The 21,355-nt window shown below is 45.2% G+C and overlaps 9 protein-coding genes and 1 pseudogene across 10 annotated transcripts; 7 read left to right on the forward strand and 3 right to left on the reverse strand.

Annotated features, from left to right (window-relative positions):
• The first annotated feature begins 1 nt into the window (after position 1).
• On the forward strand, positions 2 to 1,195 carry LALA0_S20e00100g (annotated as a pseudogene). The gene has a single exon. A coding segment is annotated over exon 1 (1,194 nt).
• A 2,673-nt stretch (positions 1,196 to 3,868) lies between these two features.
• Positions 3,869 to 4,990, forward strand: LALA0_S20e00122g (LALA0S20e00122g1_1; the record flags this gene model as incomplete). Its single annotated transcript, XM_022771498.1, has 1 exon — positions 3,869 to 4,990. The coding sequence occupies one exon, from the start codon at positions 3,869 to 3,871 to the stop codon at positions 4,988 to 4,990; it is 1,122 nt and encodes a 373-aa protein (XP_022631248.1).
• Positions 4,991 to 8,175: 3,185 nt separating this feature from the next.
• Positions 8,176 to 9,297, forward strand: ERG6 (LALA0S20e00144g1_1; the record flags this gene model as incomplete). Its single annotated transcript, XM_022771610.1, has 1 exon — positions 8,176 to 9,297. One exon carries the CDS (start codon positions 8,176 to 8,178, stop codon positions 9,295 to 9,297), a length of 1,122 nt encoding a protein of 373 aa, XP_022631249.1.
• Positions 9,298 to 10,200: 903 nt separating this feature from the next.
• On the forward strand, positions 10,201 to 11,859 carry LALA0_S20e00166g (LALA0S20e00166g1_1; the record flags this gene model as incomplete). The annotated part of the gene is made up of 1 exon (XM_022771721.1): positions 10,201 to 11,859. The coding sequence occupies one exon, from the start codon at positions 10,201 to 10,203 to the stop codon at positions 11,857 to 11,859; it is 1,659 nt and encodes a 552-aa protein (XP_022631250.1).
• Positions 11,860 to 12,215: 356 nt separating this feature from the next.
• LALA0_S20e00188g (LALA0S20e00188g1_1) lies at positions 12,216 to 13,664 on the forward strand (the record flags this gene model as incomplete). The annotated part of the gene is made up of 1 exon (XM_022771832.1): positions 12,216 to 13,664. One exon carries the CDS (start codon positions 12,216 to 12,218, stop codon positions 13,662 to 13,664), a length of 1,449 nt encoding a protein of 482 aa, XP_022631251.1.
• A 93-nt stretch (positions 13,665 to 13,757) lies between these two features.
• DYN2 (LALA0S20e00210g1_1) lies at positions 13,758 to 14,187 on the reverse strand (the record flags this gene model as incomplete). Its single annotated transcript, XM_022771943.1, has 3 exons — positions 13,758 to 13,988; positions 14,063 to 14,085; positions 14,175 to 14,187. The coding sequence occupies 3 exons, from the start codon at positions 14,185 to 14,187 to the stop codon at positions 13,758 to 13,760; spliced, it is 267 nt and encodes an 88-aa protein (XP_022631252.1).
• Positions 14,188 to 14,336: 149 nt separating this feature from the next.
• Positions 14,337 to 16,199, forward strand: SNX41 (LALA0S20e00232g1_1; the record flags this gene model as incomplete). Its single annotated transcript, XM_022772054.1, has 1 exon — positions 14,337 to 16,199. The coding sequence occupies one exon, from the start codon at positions 14,337 to 14,339 to the stop codon at positions 16,197 to 16,199; it is 1,863 nt and encodes a 620-aa protein (XP_022631253.1).
• Positions 16,200 to 16,896: 697 nt separating this feature from the next.
• On the forward strand, positions 16,897 to 18,081 carry RPN9 (LALA0S20e00254g1_1; the record flags this gene model as incomplete). Its single annotated transcript, XM_022772165.1, has 1 exon — positions 16,897 to 18,081. One exon carries the CDS (start codon positions 16,897 to 16,899, stop codon positions 18,079 to 18,081), a length of 1,185 nt encoding a protein of 394 aa, XP_022631254.1.
• A 24-nt stretch (positions 18,082 to 18,105) lies between these two features.
• On the reverse strand, positions 18,106 to 18,828 carry BNA7 (LALA0S20e00276g1_1; the record flags this gene model as incomplete). The annotated part of the gene is made up of 1 exon (XM_022772276.1): positions 18,106 to 18,828. The coding sequence occupies one exon, from the start codon at positions 18,826 to 18,828 to the stop codon at positions 18,106 to 18,108; it is 723 nt and encodes a 240-aa protein (XP_022631255.1).
• Positions 18,829 to 18,968: 140 nt separating this feature from the next.
• On the reverse strand, positions 18,969 to 19,820 carry TIF35 (LALA0S20e00298g1_1; the record flags this gene model as incomplete). The annotated part of the gene is made up of 1 exon (XM_022772387.1): positions 18,969 to 19,820. One exon carries the CDS (start codon positions 19,818 to 19,820, stop codon positions 18,969 to 18,971), a length of 852 nt encoding a protein of 283 aa, XP_022631256.1.
• Between the last annotated feature and the right edge of the window lie 1,535 nt (positions 19,821 to 21,355).

Consider the following 21,355-nt stretch of genomic DNA (forward strand, 5'->3'; position numbering starts at 1 on the left):
CGAAACTGTTTACTTCGTCGAGACTCCAGAAAATGCAAGAAACTCTTACACTCCATGGACCGGAACGTTCACTTCGACGTACTCAACTGATGTGAGCACGATTACTGGCTCTGATGGAAAGGTCACCACTGAAACGGTCTACTACGTTGAGACTCCAGAAGTTGTATCCACTTCTTTCACAGCGTGGACTGGTACCTTCACTTCGACCTACTCTACTGGTGTTAACACCATTACTGGCTCGGATGGTAAGGTGACCATTGTAACAGTGTACTATGTCGAAACCCCTAGATCGGGATACTATATGAACACAACCACTCAGAGAAGCCAGTCAAGAACTGAACTACCAACCAGTCGTGGATCAGCAACACAAGATACATCATACACTGGTACCAGCTCGGTTACCCCCAAGTCGTCAAGCTCCGTAGTTTCACAAGAAGCTCAACAATCCAGCTTAACCTCCACGGAACCAGAAAGCACGATCTCGCCCTCCAAAACGAATAATCCACAACAAGAGACGACAGGGACCGTGACCTCGATAAACCCCTTTACTGCCACTACAGTTGTCACACTTAAGAGCAGTGGTTCTCAACCTCAGAGTGAAGCTCAAGCCACAGCTACCGGTGGTAACGGTTCCCCAGTGAGCGAACCTTCTGCTTATACCCGATCAAGTAGTCCTGCCTCTGCTGCCCAAGGACAAGCCACAAACACTGAGGGTCAAGCTACAAGCGGTCAAGGCCCAGCTTCAAGCGGTCAAAGCCCAGCTACTAGTGTTCAAGGCCCAGCTCCAAGCGGTCAGAGCCCAGCTCCAAGCGGTCAAAGCCCAGCTCCAAGCGGTCAAAGCCCAGCTCCAAGCGGTCAAAGCCCAGCTACCTATACCCAGGGCCAAACGCAACCTACAGATACCTCGCAGCCTGGAAATTCTGCTGCTGGTTCTCCTGATGGAAAGCCTAAGTCTGATACTGATCAGGCCACCAGAATCCCAACCAAAACTACATTATCTGCTGGCAGTTCAGAGCGCTCTGGTACCAATACAGCTCCAGCAGCTTCCGTGACCGATTCCAAGGCACCTACCTCTGCTATGGCATCGGGCTCTGCAAGAGCATCCGGTACCCAGGTATCGGTTTCCACTTACGAAGGTTCTGCGACCAAGCTGCGGTTCGGATTGATGTTCCTCCTGCCCTTGGCCCTCATTTGAGAATAGCCACTCGACGTGAACCCAAATGCGGGAAAACCGCGCAGTGATTCGAAGATGAAGCAACAATACCGAAGAGGTTGTAATACTGAAATAAATGTAACTTAAAGAGAAACCTCAATATTTCGATACTTATGGATGAGAGATCATCTTCCTGCTGTTCTATCTAGGGACAATGGGATAGTATATACGTCATTCATGCATGAGAAGACCCTCGAGCGATCTTGGGAAGCATAATGTACGGGATAATATGTTCTAATAGAGTTTCGATCTGTCTGTATTTACGTAAAAGTATGGATTAGCAGTTCGAGAATGGACCTCAAGTAAAATGGAAACTAGTGAGATAATAGTTGTTTTTCCATATTTGAGGAAATTTGCCAAATGTTGTTTTTGAGAGTGCAAGCGTCTGATCCACTCCAAAATATTCGCAGTCACGTGACTATATGAATAGAAAACTCTCCCACCGGGACTTCACCACCTATTCCAGTAGCACCGACCTACGAGAAATGGTCTGATCAATAGTTGCAGCATTCGGGTCCAAGAGAAAACAATTTACTTTCATTTGATGTGGACTGTTTTCTAGAACCCTGCAATCAATCTGACGCTATATACGTAATATGAAGTTCTGAAAGTATCGTCGGGCTAACTTTAGCCAAGCTACTTGACCAACTCTTGTACATTTGATAAGTACGGAGGCTTGTACCACAAGGGATAATTTCACCAATGGTATGGGATGCTTGTCGTGTAACGACATTCTGGAATCAAAGTCTTAGCACGAGTATAAATACCATGACATAGATATCTTGACTAACTATGTATTTGCAGCTGGTGCCTAGGCTCCCATGACGTTGTGCGCTTGAGAGGTATCTTCAGTTTATGAAGGTAACATTAGAATAATGGAACCTCAGTTCGACGAAGGGAGTGACGTCAGATGAAAGTCGCAATTGAGGAGACGAAAAAGGTTTCGAACTATAAGAGCATCTTTAATCATTGAATGTATGTGTTGTACATTCACGTCTAAACTGTTACTGTCGTCGTTCAAACTATGGATTTGTGGCCGAATGAAAGTCGGATATGCCGTCCTTGTACCCTGTCCTGCGTGCAGCAGTCTTCTGTGAAAATACTTTATGATCGAATCGGACCGTCTGAGTTTGGGGGAACTGTAGCTGTTCCAATCATCCAATTCATTGGGTTGAGACTTCTGTCTTAAACCGACCAACACAAATAAATCTACAATTTCGTTGCAAGAAAAACAGTAAGATGTCCAAGTCTCACTTCATTCCTGGTGGAAACGGGTACTAGATTGGCTATTGTCAGGATATCCAATTTTCACTAGTTGAACACAGTAAGTGCCGGTGTCCATAGCGTGGGAGGCGCTACTGATTGGAAAGAAGTGGGTAGAGGTGTATACGTGCATAAAACCGTGTCGTTGGACGCTTCTAACGTTGAAAGCAATGACAAGGCTGCTAAAGAAGCAGCGGTTTTTAGCAAAATGTTGCTGGCGTGCTTTCGCCAATGCTGGTGTCCAAAATGCGGTTCGAAGTATTTTGGAGAGTACCGACAATGTGGGCCCAATCAGATTTAACTTCGCGCTTGAGACAAGCTCTTTTACCGAAAGCTGTCCTTGGGTTCACGATTATCAATCTTAATCGAGATTTTGGTTGAGAGGGCTGGCTAAAGTGTCATGGCGTTGCATTTTGGTTTGATCAGCTCCAGTTCAGCTAAAGATGCTTCAAAAAACGGAAGGGTGAAAAGTGTTCTTGATGGACTGCAGAAGCAATCCACAAGAACGTTCTGAAACGATGACCCGAGCTTGCAAGCAAATTTATTGCCCACGACTGATTCGAGGTTTTAAGGTAATTGAATTAAAACCCTTGAATGTCGTTTGACTTATGCAGAAATTACATCATACTTCTGGAACACAACACACATTTTTGCCCACTAGGCGCGATTCCTTAGATGCGCTCCCCAGCAGCCTCAAAGTGGTGTCCCCTAAGGCCTCTAGTTCCAATGTCTCGAAGACCTTCTATGCCTCGAGGCATGTTCCATGCATATAAATTAATGTGTGTGTGCTTGAACGAAAAGTGCCTCGAAGCTGAATATAAACTAATGTTTCTAGCATCCGTCTCGTGAACGGCGGCAAGGCTTCTAGATGAGCACGATTTGCACTCAACCAGGCTAGGTCTTAATCACCGGTAAGATGTGCCTATTAAGTTCGACTAAGTTCAGTAGATGCTAAATGTAACCATTGAACGTCTCTGTTTGTCACTCACACATCCTCAAGGGGAAGGCCAAAGCTCGGAAGAGCAGCCCAAACCTTCTGAACAAAATCTTAGAGCTAACAATTTCGACCCGCGTCTTTTGCGTAGCCAATGGATGCAGTTATGGTTTCGCAATGATTCGACCCAAAAGGTTTTGTTCGCGATTATGAATGAGCCGCATTTGTCATCTGAGGCGCTGCTGCATGTGTGGTTTCTGGACGGTTTCTGTCGCAGCTTAGCAACTTACATGAGATGGCATGATTGCTGAATAATTCATCTGGGATCAATGTCAAACTTGTTCTCAACATAAATATTCGCATCTACCGATGTTGTTCAAGATGTAATCCTAAGTACAGATTTGTCCACCACAACATAGCATACTCAAACAAGCCACGTACTAGCACAACCACCCATCATGTCGTCTTCGCGTCTCTTCGAGCCTCTCAAGATAGGCAACATTACCGTGAACCATCGCATTGGCATGGCTCCCCTCACTCGCATGCGCGCCACCGACGAGCGCATTCCCACGCCCCTCATGAAAGAATACTACAGCCAACGCGCCGCCGTCCCGGGCACTTTAATCCTTACAGAGGGCACATTCATCTCACCCAATTGTGGCGGGTTCCCCAACGCACCAGGTATATGGAGTGATGAGCAGGTGGAAGCGTGGAAGCCCATTACGGAAGAGGTGCATCGCAAGGGATGCTTCATCTTCTGCCAGATTTTTGCGATGGGAAGAGCGGCACAGAAGGAAGTCGCGGAGAAGGAAGGGGTTCCGATCATTGCACCCTCAGCGATTCCTATTGATGCTGATTCTGCTGTGCCGAGGGAGATGACGATGGACGAGGTGAAGCAGGTTGTTCTCGACCACGTCAAAGCAGCAGAGAACGCTATCAAGGCTGGCTTTGACGGTGTCGAGGTCCACGGTGCCAACGGATACATGCTGGACCAATTCCTCCAAGATACCGCCAACCACCGCACCGACGCCTACGGCGGCAGCATCGAGAACCGCACCCGCCTCCTCCACGAAACCATCCAAGCCGTCGCCGAAGCCATCACCCCGGAGCGGGTCGGCCTCCGCCTGAGCCCCTTCAGCACTTTCCAAAGCATGCGCATGGCCGACCCCATCCCCCAGTTCACGGACGTCATCACCAAAGCCAAAGCTACCAATTTGGCCTACATCCACCTCGTCGAGTCACGCATTTCCGGAGCCAGCGACGCAGCCGCCCTCGATAGTCTCGATTTCGCTTACGAGCTCTGGGGCAATGACAGACCGTTGCTCGTGGCAGGTGGGTTCACTCCGCTGGAGGCGCAGCAGCTCGTGGAGGAGCGGTATCCGGAGAAGAAGATTGTTGTGATTTTTGGGAGGCATTTTTTGGCGAATCCGGACTTGGTCTATAGGATGAGGCGAGGTTTGGAGTTGAATGCGTACAATCGGGAGACTTTCTACTTACAGCAGAGCCCGGTGGGCTATGTGGATTACAAGTTCAGCGATGCTTACTTGGCCGAACATGGGGTAGTATCTGGCTACAAATAACGGTTCGTAGATGATTCTCTAGTTTTCTTGGTTTATTCTTATGATGCTATGGACGTGAAAGACCTGGATGGTAGACATGGAATCGCTTGAATAGACAGGCTATCTTCTCTGTGCATCTAGGGCACCTTTTGAGTATCCCATAGATCCAGGTATATTAGCCACAAAGTAGTCTGTACAGGCCCGATCAACCAATCGGGCTCCCATAGGTGCCCAGAGGAGATACTGACAATATCATGTCATCTGAGTCATGTTTCGTTGTCTCATTGTATGCTTCTCTATCAAAGCTTTCGAAAAATCTAGCCTAGCTACCAGATACCAAGTGACATGAGTCTATGCACATGGGACCACTCAACGCTACGGCATTGTCCCCACGATCACTGCAACGCAACCGCCTACGCGCGAATCGTGATTCTCGGTCCCTGCCGCTGCCAGCCGCTGACCATCTGAATGTCACGATTCAAACAACTACGTCAAATCCCCGGGTCGCGAGAAATCAGACTTTTCATACCGTCCAGAGCTGTACCTACAGACACCATGGCCCGCCGAAGACGTTTCTCGCAAATTCACTTGATGTAAGTCGAGACTGGATAACGAAAATTGCGGCACATGAGCGCCTTGAAAACCTCCATGGGGGCTGTCGTTCTCCGCTGTGCCCACTGCATTCAAAGAAATCAGCTGGACGAGGTGACCTTTGAGCGCGACAAGTTGCTGTTCGATTTGGAGCAGTGGAAACAGGTTGTTCTTGAGCAGCTGCAGTTGATCAAGGAGCGGGACCGCTCCATTGAAGTTCAAAACCTCTGTTCACATTTACTTGAGTCGAGGCTGATCAGTGGGAGCGCGCTCCAAGTGCCGCGGCAGACCTGCCGTCAGCAAAGAAGCTCAAGGTGTCGTCGTACATAGCTCGACGGGGCTCAGTCCTCGACTTGAAAATGCATGGCAAGTTCATGGTAGATGATAGATCGCCTTCAAGAGCGATGTGTATGAGATCATCGTGGCTGCTACTGTAAAGTATTGGTGGCTTATTCTGATCAAGGGAAACTTAAACATGCGCGATCATTAGAATTGAGCAGGAACCTGAAAGTACCCGAGTGCGGAACTTTCGACAGTATTTAAGCAATAGAGACGCAAGTGAGAATTGGTATGCATGCGACTAACTTTACTGAGCTTGCTTTAAACTGAACCATATCAGCGGTTATGAGACACATGTAAGACTGACCAAATTACTGGTTTAGAAGAGCACTCAATAATGGCTCCAGTTACATGGAAGTAATGAGAAATGAGTTGCACATTTACTTCCAGGAATGAGGCTCAAATAGCGATCTACAGTGTCCTTATCTCGGACATTTCACTATATATGTGATAGCTTCAATGCTGTTACGCGTCCGCGGTCATCGCTGGAACCAGAGTGTATCACAAAAGAATCACTTGCTTCATTACGGAATAAACCCAGTACGAAATACCGATCTCGGGATCTCGAATTGCGTTGTCAAACTGACCTTCAGTTTTTTGAGTGGGTCTGCGAGTACACTTCACAGCCGGGTCGTGCTAAGAGTACGGTTTGAGAAGTATATGAGTGGTGCGGCGGATATGGGGAAGTTGTTGGCCTTCTTATTATAACTTTCGGATTTCTTGGACGACTGCACTGATATGTTGTTAGTGAAATTGTCGAAAGTCATGGAGCTAATCTTTTCTATGCCTTATTTCCTCAATACAACACCGCATTGAAATGCACAGTAGATTAAGGTTATTATCAAGGATTTATTCGGTTCTCATTATATGCTGTTTAGATCTGCTGGCATTATGAGACCGGGACTTAGCAGGGTGAAAGCTCTCAACGTTTTTCTTGAAAGACCTCTTCATCCAATATCTCTGAGATTGAGAGACCTGGATGGCTAACTCCGTTGATTTCTGCACTAGCAACTGCTGTGTTGACATACCCGCGTCGAGTAAGAGCCGTAATCAGAAAGTGAAGGTGACTTTTACTGGTGTACAAATCTTGTTGTAGAGTTTAGTGCATGGAAATTAGTACTCTACTGGTATCCGAATTGGTGGCAAAACGGTTCACAAATTGGTTTCCTCCACAACGGTCATTAACCATCCCAGCGTTCAATCATCCTCGTAGCTGTACATTATTCACAATGATCGCTGACGCTCTCATTGTTCAAGTTTGCTTAGGCCTTCTCCGGTGAACAGAAACCCACAGAAGTTGCCGAAATAAAGCATAGAGAATGCGAAAGACGGGCAAGAAATCGTCAAAACTCTGCTACACACCGTCCATCTATGAAATACCGATACCCAACTGCTGAGGCCTGAATACGATTAGGTTCGTCACAGTCATTGTCGTTCGCGACTGATCACTTTATACTGATCTGTCACTGAAAGTGTGAATCCCATTCAGAAAGGCAATGCGACAATTTTGCTCGAGCGTTATGATCCAAAGTCAAATTTAGGGTATGATAGGTGGTAGTCACACTGTTAAAATCGTCCATTTGTAAGAGAAGGCACTAACTATGGTCTCGCTACCCACACCGTTGATGTCACACTGCTAGAAAGTGATATGGGTGTTTTTTCCCAGCTAGGTGGAAGCGTCGTTTCTCAAGGCAAGATAAAGATATGCAAATACTACACTATACAGCCGTGATCAAAACCACTTCTCCGTCATTTTATCACCCCTCAATTTCGCGCCAAAAAAAGTCCAACAGTCCAGCCAAGTCCTGACTACATGATTTCAGATATTCCTGCTCCCACAAGTGACATTCAGAAAATCCTAGCTGTCACTCAACTCACCTCGCCATTTCAAATACTATTCCTCTTTCCTTGCTCTTATCCAAAGACGACGTTATTTCTCGACGGTGTGTATCCATTGTCGTTTTTTAGTTCGTTTAAAACAACAGACGTCGATATTTTTTTCATGCGCGTAAACGACACTCAAATTGATATATAAAGGAAAAACCAGTCGAATTCGAGAATCTTGACTCAACTCATTTTATCCCAACTGAGCCGTTCAACATATTTCCAAGCACAATTGACATCAACTGTCAAGTCTTGCCAATTGCCCACACTCGCTTTTTGGCTTTCATCAACTTTTGAATCTGAAAACGACACATTGATTGTCGAAAAATTCGCTATAATAACAGTTACCTTGAAGTAACCTTTTTCCCATAAAAATACACATTTCAGTTGCAATGTCCGAGGAATCAGCCCAGGAATTGAGAAACAGACAGGCCAAGTTCACATCTGAACTGCACGGTGAAGAAATCGGTTCGAAATCCGGTCTAAAAGCGCTGCTTTCCAAAAACAAGGCTGCTCAGCAACAAGCTGTGGCCAAGTATTTGCGCCATTGGGACGGCAAAACGGACGAAGAGGCCGAACAGCGTCGTCTGGAAGACTACAACGAAGCTACGCATTCGTACTACAACGTGGTGACCGACTTTTACGAGTACGGTTGGGGCTCGTCTTTCCATTTCAGCAGATTCTATGCGGGCGAGAGTTTCACGGCCAGTGTGGCACGTCACGAGCATTTCTTGGCCTACAAAGCTGGGATCAAGGCTGGAGACCTGGTTTTAGACGTCGGTTGCGGTGTTGGTGGACCTGCACGCGAAATTGCGCGTTTCACTGGGGCTAACGTCATCGGACTCAACAACAACGATTACCAGATCGCAAAGGCCAAATACTACGCTAAAAAGGCTAACCTTGCCGGACAGCTGGATTTTGTCAAGGGTGACTTCATGAACATCAACTTCGAGCCCGCCACATTCGACAAGGTGTATGCCATCGAGGCCACATGCCATGCTCCCAAATTGGAAGGTGTCTATGGCGAAATCTACAAGGTTTTGAAACCGGGTGGTGTTTTCGCCGTTTACGAATGGGTTATGACCGACAAATACGACGAAAACAACCCAGAGCATCGCAAGATCGCTTACGAGATCGAACTTGGTGATGGTATTCCTAAGATGTTTCCTGCCGAGGTTGCCCGTAAGGCTCTCAAAACAGTTGGGTTTGAGATCCTGCACGACGAGGATTTGGCCGATAACGATGACCCTGTTCCATGGTACTACCCATTGACCGGTGAATGGAAATACGTTCAAACAGTATCGGATCTAGCCACGTTTTTCAGAACCTCTTATCTTGGTCGGATGTTCACCACCACGATGGTGACGGTCATGGAAAAGGTTGGAATTGCGCCCAAGGGTTCCAGGGACGTGACTTTGGCGCTGGAAGAGGCCGCTGTGGGTTTAGTTGCGGGCGGAAGAAGTAAATTGTTTACGCCTATGATGCTGTTCGTTGCTAAGAAGCCCGAAAATTGATGTGTGAGACGCACTGAAACTGTATATATGATATATTCTTTGAAGTACGAAGAGCACACAACCATGCGACGATTGCTGACCGGGTGGGCTGATGTTCAGGAGCGAGGTGGTTGTGGGAACATGGTAAATGTGATTAAAATATCCACGAGGACATTGGGCTGAATGTGCATGGATAAGAATGAAACTTGAAAGTTGCAGTGAAAGCATGAGAGTATCTGATAGGATTTAACTCAGTACTTCGATAAGTCTGGTTCCAGGGCTCCAAAATGGGGACCTAGTAAACGCATTCATCGGTTCTTTGACCATTACCGGTGACACTGACACTGACACTGTAAAGTAATAATATCCGATCACGTGACAATCTTACATTTCACTAAGATCATACAAATTTTGGATATAACTGATTGCAAACCAAAAGCATATCAAGAACCCTCAAAACCGGTGAGATAATCCTAATCCAACATTCGCTATAACCCTTCTCATCCTACCCAATTTCCTAAATCCGTCTTTCTCTTCCCCTTAGCATTCTCGACGGTCCAATATATTCCAGTCCTTCGAACGGCCTTTATGATTACGTCAGCAAAAGGCTCGAGGAATTCTTAATTTCTTCCCACATGTGAAAATTGATTAGATTATTAACATGGTGCTCGGAGACCAGAAGTGTCATATATAAAGAGACGTCAAGAACAGAAGATGCCAAGACCAAGGCCGTGCGATGAGGCCTCGAGGAATTAGCCGCTTTAACGGAGTAGAAGTCAAAATTGTTCGAAACCGCTTCTAAACATTGCATTCACATCGCCGCCAATTATTTCGTCGACTTTTTATTTTAACTAAAGAAGCGTCGCTAGAATTTTGTCAAGACCTCGAGGAAAGAATTCGGAGCTCCAAAAATTTTTGCGGAAAATGGCTTCTCACAGACATCTGAAGCATCCCGCTATTAGAGATCTTCCTTTTTCAGTACAGGAAGTGGCATCAAACTGTGTGAACAGAGCTAAAAAAGAGATTACCTGGGGCCGTAATCAAACGGTCTCAGACGACACGAGTGGGTCCTTCAACGGTCACGACGAGTTCCAGGAAGCAGCATCCGGTAGCGAAAACGTGGGAGACGGCCAAGATTCGTTGGCCCGCAAACATAAATACCAGAAAGATGAAAACCGCAACAACTACTGGGCCATCGTCACAACGGGTGCCGGTCTGTTTTCGGACGGTTACATCAACAACTCAATCAGTACCGTCAATGCTTGTTTGTCGTTGATCTACGGGAAACAATACTCGGACTCCAACGCGCTGCAAAACGTGTCATCGATCGCTTTCGTAGGCACGGTCGTGGGTCAGCTGAGTTTTGGGTACATTTCCGACTTCCACTCGCGTAAAGTGGCCATGTTGGTTGGCACAGGAATCCTGATTCTGTTCTCTATCTTGGCAGCTGGTGCCTGGGGTGTGGGGACCACTGGAACTCACGCAGGTGGTCTTTTCGCCGCATTGACCGCATATCGATTTTTCTTAGGCATCGGTATCGGTTCGGAGTATCCTGCGGGTTCCACAGCCGCTGCAGAAGCCTCCAACTCTTTGCCAGCGGGAAAACGGAACAGATGGTTCTGTTGGTTCACCAATCTCATGATCGATGCAGGTTTCGTGGTCAGTTCCGTGGTACCCTTGATTCTGCTGAAAATTTGTGGCGAAAAGCACTTGACACCGGTTTGGAGAATCACTTTGGGACTTGGTGCCATTCCGCCATTGTCGCTTTTCATACTTCGTTTCAAATACAAAGAAGGTAAGCAGTATGAAAACACAAAATTCCAAAGAACCATGCCTTATTGGAAAGTCTTCAAGTTTTACTGGTTTAGACTTGCTATCGTCAGCATTATCTGGTTCCAATACGATTTCATCAGTTATTCCTTTTCCAGTTTGTCCAGTTTGATCTTAGACGGTGTTCTTGGAGAGAGCGCTACTTTGACCAAGACTTTTGGCTGGAATATCGTTTTCAACTTATTCTACATTCCTGGCGCTTTCTTGGGTGCGATTTTCGCCGATTACTGGGGTCCACGTTTTACATTGGTCAGTGGTGTACTCGTTCAGGCCGCTCTCGCATTCATCATCGCTGGCTGTTTCGATCACTTGAAAAAACACATTGCTGCTTTCACTGTTGTTTTTGGTATTTTCAGTACCATGGGGGAGTTCAGTGTTGGTGATAACATTGGTTGTCTAGCTTCCAAAACCAGTGCAACTCCAATAAGAGGTCAGTACTACGGAATAGCTGCCGCTGTGGGCAAAATCGGGGCTTTCGCTGGTTCCTATGCTTTCCCAGCCATCATCAAGAAGTATGGTGGCTATGATCACTTGCAGGTGCCCTTCTGGATCTCTGGTGCCATCTGCTGCAACAGTGCCTTCTTGGCTTTGTTTTTCTTGCCCGATGTGGACCAAGAAGCCAACCTTCTCGAAGATGAGATGTTCGTTGAATATCTGGAAAGCACGGGTTACAATGTGGCACGTATGGGTACACACTTTGATGACAGCGAATTTGAGAAAGTTTCGGTGACCGAGCTTCCAAAGGATGCTTGAGCATTGTTGAAGCTATCGTGAACTGAAACTACATCAGGACGCTGCAATGCAAACTTTAATAGAATTTTAATATACCTTTTTTCATTGATTTTACCTCACTCCATGGGACGAGTAGACAAAGCCGCTTCTTCTCGATTCCCATCGATTACAATCCAAGTTTAGGATAACAAGAACCTTTCCCCCAGTTGCTTACCACTTCGTACCGTCAATGCCGGGCTATGAACGCGCACGTGACCAACTACTTCCTAATTTACATTACCGTCTGTATTTATACATCAAACTTATTAGACGCTGAGATTCACTACAGCTCCAATTCTCCCTGGAAGCAAGACGTTTACCATCAAGTCATATCTTAAATGTCCGACAGCATCAAGGTGGCCGTGAGATTGAGGAAACCTTCAAATCTAGAGTCAGATAGCTTTCTTGTAGCGCATGTACAATCAGATACTTCTATAGATATCCAATCCAACAAAAAAGACGAACATAAAAGATTCGTCTTCGATCATTGCGCAACATATTCAGATGATGTCGAGACAGACCAGGAACAGTTTTATAGCCTATTAGCCAGAGAATATTTACTACATGCGTTGGATGGCTACAACACCTGCATATTTGCGTATGGCCAAACAGGTTCAGGGAAGTCTCATACAATGTCAGGGACGACACTGAATCCGGGAATAGTGCCCAGAATGTGCCAGGAGCTGTTTGAGGTTAGAAACCTTTATGAGTTGTCCGATGACCAAGTACATCCCCAATTTAGCATCAAATGCTCTTACTTCGAGATTTACAACGAAAGTGTGCGCGACCTTCTCGGAGGATGCAGATGTAAGGTACGAGAGCGGGCAGATAAGACCACCTTCGTAGAGGGTCTGAAAGAATTTGACGTGTTTGAGGTTGATCAGATACTCGCGTATCTCAATCAGGGAAATAGTAGAAGGGTAGTGGGGGCGACACATGTGAACGAACAGTCCAGTCGAAGCCATGCAATCTTCACAATTCAAATCGAGCAGCGAGAAACTACACCGCTAGGTCACATTTTAGAGCGGAAATCAAGCATTAAACTAATTGATCTGGCGGGCAGTGAGCGAGCAAATGCGTCGAAGACCACTGGCGAGCACCTAAAAGAGGGATCTAACATCAATAGGTCTCTGAGTACCCTTGGAAGAGTGATATCAATGCTGGCAAAGTCCAAAAGACCTATTCTAATCCCCTACAGAGACGCAGCTCTTACTTGGGTGTTGAAAGAGAGTTTGGGTGGAAACAGTAAGACCTGCATGATTGCATGCGTCTCGCCCTGTGACTATGAGGAGACCATGTCAACAATCAGATATGCAACCCTTGCACGTAGTGTAAGGACTTCTGCAAGATTGAACTCTCACGAATTGTCCGACGGAAGGGAGCAGGTTCAGGTGTTGCGCTCACAGCTCGAAGAGTTACAAAAAGCTCTGTCACAGGTAGAAAACCATCGCGCTATAGGTGATAAAATGGAGAAGATCAACTTGACCAATCAGTTTCTCGAGTTGCGCATTGAGCGCGAACAGAGCTTAGCAGCAAAATACTACGACCAATGGATCGAAGCTGCTGATTCCCGAGATAAACTAATGCAATTAATGGGAGGCATAGTCACAAGCGTGCAGGGCGCGCAAGTAGCTGGTACACGGGAGAAAATGCAGCTGCTTAAGGGCAGGTTTATCGAATTTGGCTCTAAGATAGAAGCCAATTGTAGCGACATACAATCTACGGTGAAAGTCCTAAATTCTAATCAGAGTGCTTTGCTACCGAAAGCGACTGACGAGAGTCACTGAAAGACTGCCGTTCGACTGGAGGCGCGTGTTTAAAATGTTCGAATTAGATTCATTTTGTTGCTATTTGCTGCACATATGTTTATTTGGTGGGTGCTAAGCGGTCTTGAAGACCAAGAAAGCGAGGGGTCCGATATAAAAGTAGACGAAGTGTCCTTTTTCATGAGTCACGTAGCTTCCGAAGCTTTTTCCCACTATGACGTGCCAAGTGTTACCGTGTTTTAGGTCCAGTTCCTTCTTTACCACGCCAGCAATTTCTCTTTCTAAACTGAACTCCCGAACAGCTTTCGCACTGATTTCAAAAACCGCATTTTTAAGCTCCGGAGACTAAAGAAGATGTTGCGCAAGTTAGAAAGTCATTCACATGACGGTATGCTTTAGTTGTTGAATGGTATACTTACGATATCTGAGGCTTTCAAAATCGCTGCGAACTCAGTTGTTAGTCACCAAGAACACCTTAAGAGGAAAATTAACTTGAGTGCACTTTCGAAAAGTGCTCAGTACACAACATACGTTCAGAGGACATCGTAAAAGGCGTTGAATTTTCCTTTGTTCGTCAACTCCTCTTCACAACCTTTGAATAATTTTGAAGACAATATTTGCATTTAAATGATCATCTCAACATTCGTTCGCAGCGAAACAAACAATTTGGCATCAAGAGAGGCAGAGTAAGCCATGAATAGCTACAATGGTAGCGATGAGGAGGATAACAATCCATTCTCAGGCACCAATCATTTGTATGCATCGGGAATTGCTGCTGTTCCAGAGGGACAAGATGATTTTGTTCCCCCTAACATCCTTACAGACATACAGGAGAAAGAGGAAACAGGGGATGAATTGATGCACCAGCTTTTTGGAAGCGATATAGACACGAGCAAGGCTTTGCGCTCAGAAAGCTCTGAAACTGGTATGGCTACGTGGGGTGCAGAACCTGCAGAGGCTAAGCTATCAGAACCAGAGCCTCCAGTGATGAAAAAAACGCTTTCTTCAGAAGGGAGCAGGATCCCATTTACTCTTCCAGTTGAGGACCGAGTGGTCAAAATAGTAGATGCAGGTCATTTCAGAGATGCTGGTGGGAAATATGCTATTGGCTACACCATCGAGTTTCAAGGGAAGCAGGTTGTAAGACGATACTCGGAGTTTGATAGTCTCAGACATGCATTATATCGACTGTTGCCAACAATTGTTGTGCCTCCGATTCCATCGAAGCATCCGCTCATCAGATATTTTTTGAATCCGCTCAGCGCAGAGAAAGATATCAGAATCATCGATCGCAGAAAACGTTTACTCTCGTTGTTCCTCAACAATTGTTATGCCGTCCCCGAAGTACGCGCACACATTGTCTACAAAAAGTTTTTAGACCCCGAGCAAGTATGGAGACATGTTTTAAACTCTCCTCCGATATCGATTCTGCCTGCAAACAACCTTTTGGCACCTCCCCTCCAGCAAACCAAACCCAGTCCATTGCATCTCTTGCTTCCCAGTGCGTCTACATCTGCAACTATTACCGAACCGATAGACAAGGAGAACATTATATGGAGTCAAGAGGAAACTTTCAAGCAGTATGAGTTGAATCTCAAGAAGTTCGAGAAAACCCTTCACCCGTTGGAAAAACAGTCTAAGCAAAATAGACTCCACTTTCAGGCGTTGTCTTCTTCGCTGGCCGAACTAGGTGCTTATTACAATGCGTTCAGCCTGGAAGGAAATATTTTAGCACTCCAAGAAAACCTGCGACAAATCAATGAGCTATCCAAGGGAATTGAAAAAGTGGGGCAAGCCATCGATGTAAACTACGTCAATTCTGAGATTGTCTCGGAGCAGATTACTATACTATTTGAAGAACCTATGGCCGAGATGGTGCAGACAATTGCTGAGGCCAGGCAAGTGCTGCATTTCAGAGAGCAGAAAATGGGACAATACAGAATAGTAGAAGCCACTATAAAGCGTCGTGAAGCGCGGATAAAAAGTCTAGAAGATGCACGACAACAAATGCTAAGGCTCGAAGAGGCTTTGCGGAAAAACGCAGAGCAATCCCCGACCGTTGCGCAGGCTGTTAAAAATATGGATAACCGGAGTCGAAATGCAGGCGAAGCGGTTGTAGCTGAGGCACAGCCTCACGAGAATGAGATTGTGAGCAAGCGTTCTCACGCTGGAAATACAAGATGGACAGAGCTTTTCAAGCCGAGAAGATCGACAGCTGTTGGGTCTCACAGGTCGCGATCATCCTCTGATACTCGCGAACTAGAACCTCATCTTCTTAGCGACGAGCAACGAGTGGAAGAGGTTTCGAAAATAACCCAGGAACTGCAGAAATTGAACGAGTGCTTCAAGCTTATTACAAAAGACGTGAAGCAGGTCAACGCGTCTGTTGATGGGAGCTTGCTACGCCTGCTGAGCTACATTAAGGAAAGATGCTCCATAATTCTCAAAGCTTTTTCCAGAGTACTTCTTGTATGGCTCAAAGATTCGTTGGTTGCTTGGCAGAATGCCAGGCTTGTGATCGGAGATATCAACGTGCGCACTCTTGAACTGTCTTGATCTCCCTTTTAGCGGGCAAAGTCGAGCATCCTGAATTCAACATAACCTGTCCAAAAATAAGCGAATAGGAGATGCGCACAGAAACTGTCAAAATGGAGTACAGGTAATGTGCACAAAATGTTACTTAAAAATCCTGCGATTCTTTCGAACATGGATACCAGCGCAGAACTGTCGAAACCTGGATCATCACAGAGATTCTGTCGTTCGCGTCAGATCACTTCTTACTAAGGATACACCTACCAAGAGCCCAATCAGTCCTCCAACACTAATTTCGACCCCAAACCAATGCACAAACTCACCTAGAACAACCAATACTGAATGACCGCCCCTCCGCTATGCTCCACTATGTTCTTTATGGTTTCCAAACTCAAATTTTCAAATTTTGGCTGAGAAAAAACGCTCAGACAGAACAGAATTCTAAAGTACAAAACACCTATGATCCACAAACAACTGGCACAACCTTCTCAACCAAATCTCCCGCATTGTCGTTGTCACTGCTACTAGCTACTCGCATTCGCTACTTCCCTATTGATGGGTTCATAGCATTTCATTATATAGCCACCTCGTACAAAACGCTATTTCTTCAAGTTCGAGATTCCTATGTATTCGCCACCATCTTTAGCCGAAAGGGTTCACACCTTTGACTTCACTAAACCATCTAATCCCAAGCCTTATAAACCGTCACACAGTGTATCATATGTTTGCTGATATCTCCACTATTCTGAGTACTTTGAAACAGGAAGTAGACCCACAACTTTCGTACCTTTTTGACGAATTTGAGAGTTTATACGATTCAAAACTATGGCATCAGCTTACAGAGAAGCTTGAGCTATTCTTCCAGGATGAAAGAACCGGACCACTGAGACTAAGAGTATACGATGCGTTTGTTTTGAAATTCCAAGACAAGATCAGTCAATTGAGTGTTGTGAGTTTTCTACTGAGCTCTCTCAAGGCTGAGAACGATCCAGAAGCTGCCCTGGGATATCTAGAAGATTTGCGCAAAAGCTTCAAGGAAATTGACGCGAAGAAACAGAGAAATGATGGGCTAAAATCACATTTCGATGGTGTTCTGCTGATAGACATCGAAATTGCAAGATTCCATCTCACTAAAGGAGATTTGGTGAAGTCCAGGGACTCATTGGACGCAATTGAAGCGACCATTGAGCTGCAAGACGTGATGCCATTAGAAGTCACCAGTGCATTCTACTCTGCAAGCTCGGAATATTATCAGGCCAAAAGGGATTTCAATTCATTCTACTACACAAGTCTGCTGTACTTATCAACTGCTGAAGCGTCTCGTTCTGTTCCAGAATTCTCTTTTTTGAGACGCCAACAACTTGCGTATGATCTTTCCATTGCAGCGTTACTAGGTGACAAAATTTACAATTTCGGAGAACTACTGCATCATCCTATAATGGAAAGCATCTCATCTGATCCACAATACGAGTGGCTATTCCAATTTCTCAACACGTTATCAAGCGGTGATTTCGATCAATTTGACAAAATATCCAGGCAGCGAGTTTCCCAAGTTCCAATTCTTTCCACGCACGAGTCTTTCTTAAGACAAAAAATATGCTTAATGACATTGGTGGAAAGCGTTTTTGTCAAAAATATCAGAACTCTGTCATTCCAAGATATCGCCTCCGCTACACACCTCCCCAAGGATAACGTAGAACATCTCGTTATGAGAAGTATTAGTCTGGGGCTGCTCAAGGGATCTATCGACCAAGTTCAAGAACTGGTGACTGTTACGTGGGTGCAACCGCGGATTATTAATGCTGACCAGATCAACAAAATGAAGCAGAGACTAGTTGAATGGAATAGCGAAGTTAGCAATCTCGGGCGCAAAATCGAAGCCCGTGGTAAAAGCATTTGGGTTTAAACTTCACTTCATTTGTATGAGTTTTCAATACATCATAGTGTAAATAATATACTCTGCCACTTTTGCATGTTCGAACACATCGTTGTGTTTTCCTAGATCATCCCAGTAAGTGGAAAAGCGCTGTTGACGATCCTGTAGTACTTGACAGAGGTAATTGCTTTGACGAAGTGAAAGCAGCTCATCAGAGTAGGAGTGAATTATGTGAATTTGAGTGCTTACCGGAATGTAAAGCGTGGAGTCCGTTGGGTCTTCGTAATCATCAATTTTATCATAGGCTTGTGACACGAAGTAATCGTATGTTGGGTATTCTTGCAGTAAATCCGAAAGCGAGAAGATACCATCGGCCAAGTAGCACCGGTTCATTTTTGATCGAATCAAGTTTAAGGAAGAGTGGAAGCTCGATTTAAATGTCAGTAATTGCCATATCAATGTTGCACCAACGGAATGACCCCACAAGTTCAGCTCATCGATTTGTTCTTCTTGTACCAACTGCGCTAAGTTCTGAATCACATCCAACAGATGAGTAGGATGCTTTACCTCCGGTGATAGCCTGTATTCAATGCCGTAGATTGAATATGCCGGCTGAGAATGACTAGATGTGGTGATCAAAAGCTGAGCTAGTTTGTCGAAGTCGTGAGGCGTATTGGAAGGGTCGATCCAAGCGCCTCCATGAATGAAAACAATGGCCCGATGTGAAGCTGGAGACTTGGAACGATAAAATGTCACGGTGTCTTCATATTTTGCCATTTTTCACCTCTACTTCTACACTTCCAAGAGTAAGCACTATTGCCTAACCTTCGTAAAAAAGGCACCTTTTCGTAATCAAGCTCTGAAATCTGTTATGGTACAAAGTATTTACTGATTAATCCATCTCTTCCTGTTAAACTCTACTCCTCTTTAACCTTAGGCTTGGACCAATCTGCATTCAAGATCAGGTTCATGAAACCTCTGCCGTTTAGGAAATTCAAAGCGCTTTCAGCGATTTCTTCTGTTTCGAATGTCACATATGCGATACCTCTGGATCTACCGGTTTCTCTATTTCTGACTACCACCACTTTAGGTATTCTGCCGAATGGGAACAGCAATTCGTATCTTAGTGTGTTTTCGTCAGCGTTTTCGTTCAATTGCATGATTTTCAAAGTCATGGCATCATCGCGTTCTCTTTGGTCACGGTAAGCGTCAAAGTTGTTGCTTGAAGAAGGATCGCGAGCACCAGCTCTGCGAGAAGGAGGAACGTATTTTCCAGCGATGATTTCGCCCTCTCCACCAGCTCCAACGTCGACCGCAGGATCGCCAGAAACCGCTGGATCTCCGCCACTTGCGCCGCCGTTGACGGCGTTGGCATCACCCATGGTCTCTTTGAAGGGACAGTGCATGGTGTAATGGTTACCACCACAAATACGACATGTAATAAGTTTTTCACCACCTTTAGATTCCTTGGCCTTCTGTTCTTCTTCTTCTTCGATTTTCCGCCATTGCGTTCCCAGTCTCAGCAATATTTCTTCGCCCAGCTGGGTGGTCGAGTAATCTGGACCGGGTGCAGAGTCTTTCTCGGCACCAAACTTGTGCCAATTCTTACGGGCTGCGACAGATTTGTTCACCTTTTCTGTCACCTTTATCTCGCGAACTTTTTGCGTGACTCTGAACTTCTTGCCGTTGTCTATCTTGTAAGACACAATCGTCTTGGTTCCATCTGGATTTTCCACTATAACGGGTGCGGGAACTGTGATGTCAGACATGGTTTTCTATGCCGATGATGATGGTGGTGATGATGAATCGACTATTGTTGGACCCAAAAGTGCGTATTTTTGCAAGCGGAAAAAAAGTAGCCTGTGAATCTGGGTGCTAGAGTTTCAATAAGAGGGTTCTAATACACTGGAACAGTCAAACTCCGGGTGGTTTATGGCACTTTCTTGTTGTTTTTAACAATGCGCATTTGAGTAGATAGATTTTTCATCCATCATCATAAAAGAGTTTTTTCAGGCTAATGCTGAAAAACATCACAACGTAAATAGTGATGATAAATTTATTGACCAAACAACAACACGTGATAAAAATTCGAGTTAAAACGGGTTGATAACGGATTTTAAACCAAGTTATAAACGGGTCGAAGAATATTTTTAAATGGGTATTTTCGGATTGCTGCTGTGTGGAAAACGGGTACACAACGGATCCTGTTTGGGTAATAAACGGATAGTAACGGGTTGTAAGGTTAGTTTCATATGGGTATCTCTCGGGTTACACACTACAGATATGCTGTTCGAATGAGTTAGGAAGCGATTAAGAAGCTGTGGAATAGATTAGAAAGGATTGGCAACAGAAGAGGCCGCCGTGCACCGTGGATTCGTAGTCAAGAACTGTTGAACTATGCTACGAGACAAAAGTGTCTATAAATACAGATTTTCGTATAGAGGAGAAGTTATGTAGATGTTAACATAAGAGGGAAATAGAGTTTGTTTTCTAGAGCCGGTGGTTGCGCACAAAAATGGCTACTCGAGTGCTTACTATTTTTGTGCTAGATTCGCAACAGTAACGCTGAGTTTGGTTTCGCCATATATAGAGATTTATTCAATTTGTGTGATATCATCAAGAATTGAGAGTCAGTTGGCGTCAACGTATGCGTTTTTCATGTGCAAAGCCTCAACTCCACTATCGCTGTCGCCATATCCTATGGCTATGATCACTTGATAGCGAATCTGGCGCCGGACGGAGGATAATAATTCAATAGTCTACAACTTGCAGTATATGAAGCGAAACATCTTGGAAATAGAGTCCTATTATGAGCATAAGCATACCAGGGTCTTCCTCGTCTCAGGCACACAGAGAGAGGGAGTCAGCGATTCAGCTATTCCAGCAATCACTGACACATATCACGTGACACATTCGCATTTAATTTTCAAAGCTTAATCTCCTCTTGAATGAATTGACGACCCCCCAGACTCCATTCATTGCTTGTTATAGGCTTTCCCACATTATCCGGGCTCTCACAATCCAACTGCACGCTAAGTATGTCATTCTCATGTCACACTAGTATAAAGTGACCTAAGTTTCCCCACGGCATTTTAGGATTTGCGCGCACAGCTAATGATGGCATGCGTGCCGCATAGACGATCACAACAAACAAAGTCAGAGCTACAAAACAAACCTGTCCATCTCGACAAGGAGGTTCATGGTCGTAAGTGGCATCGAATAGATTGAATAGAGTACTTGTAAACGACTTTGGGTTTATAATGTTAAACGACTTGTGGCTCCTTTTTTTTCTTTTTTTTCTGGC

Source organism: Lachancea lanzarotensis, scaffold LALA0S20 (assembly GCF_000938715.1).
Source record: "Lachancea lanzarotensis genome assembly LALA0, scaffold LALA0S20, whole genome shotgun sequence".
Taxonomy (NCBI): Eukaryota; Fungi; Ascomycota; class Saccharomycetes; order Saccharomycetales; family Saccharomycetaceae; genus Lachancea; species Lachancea lanzarotensis.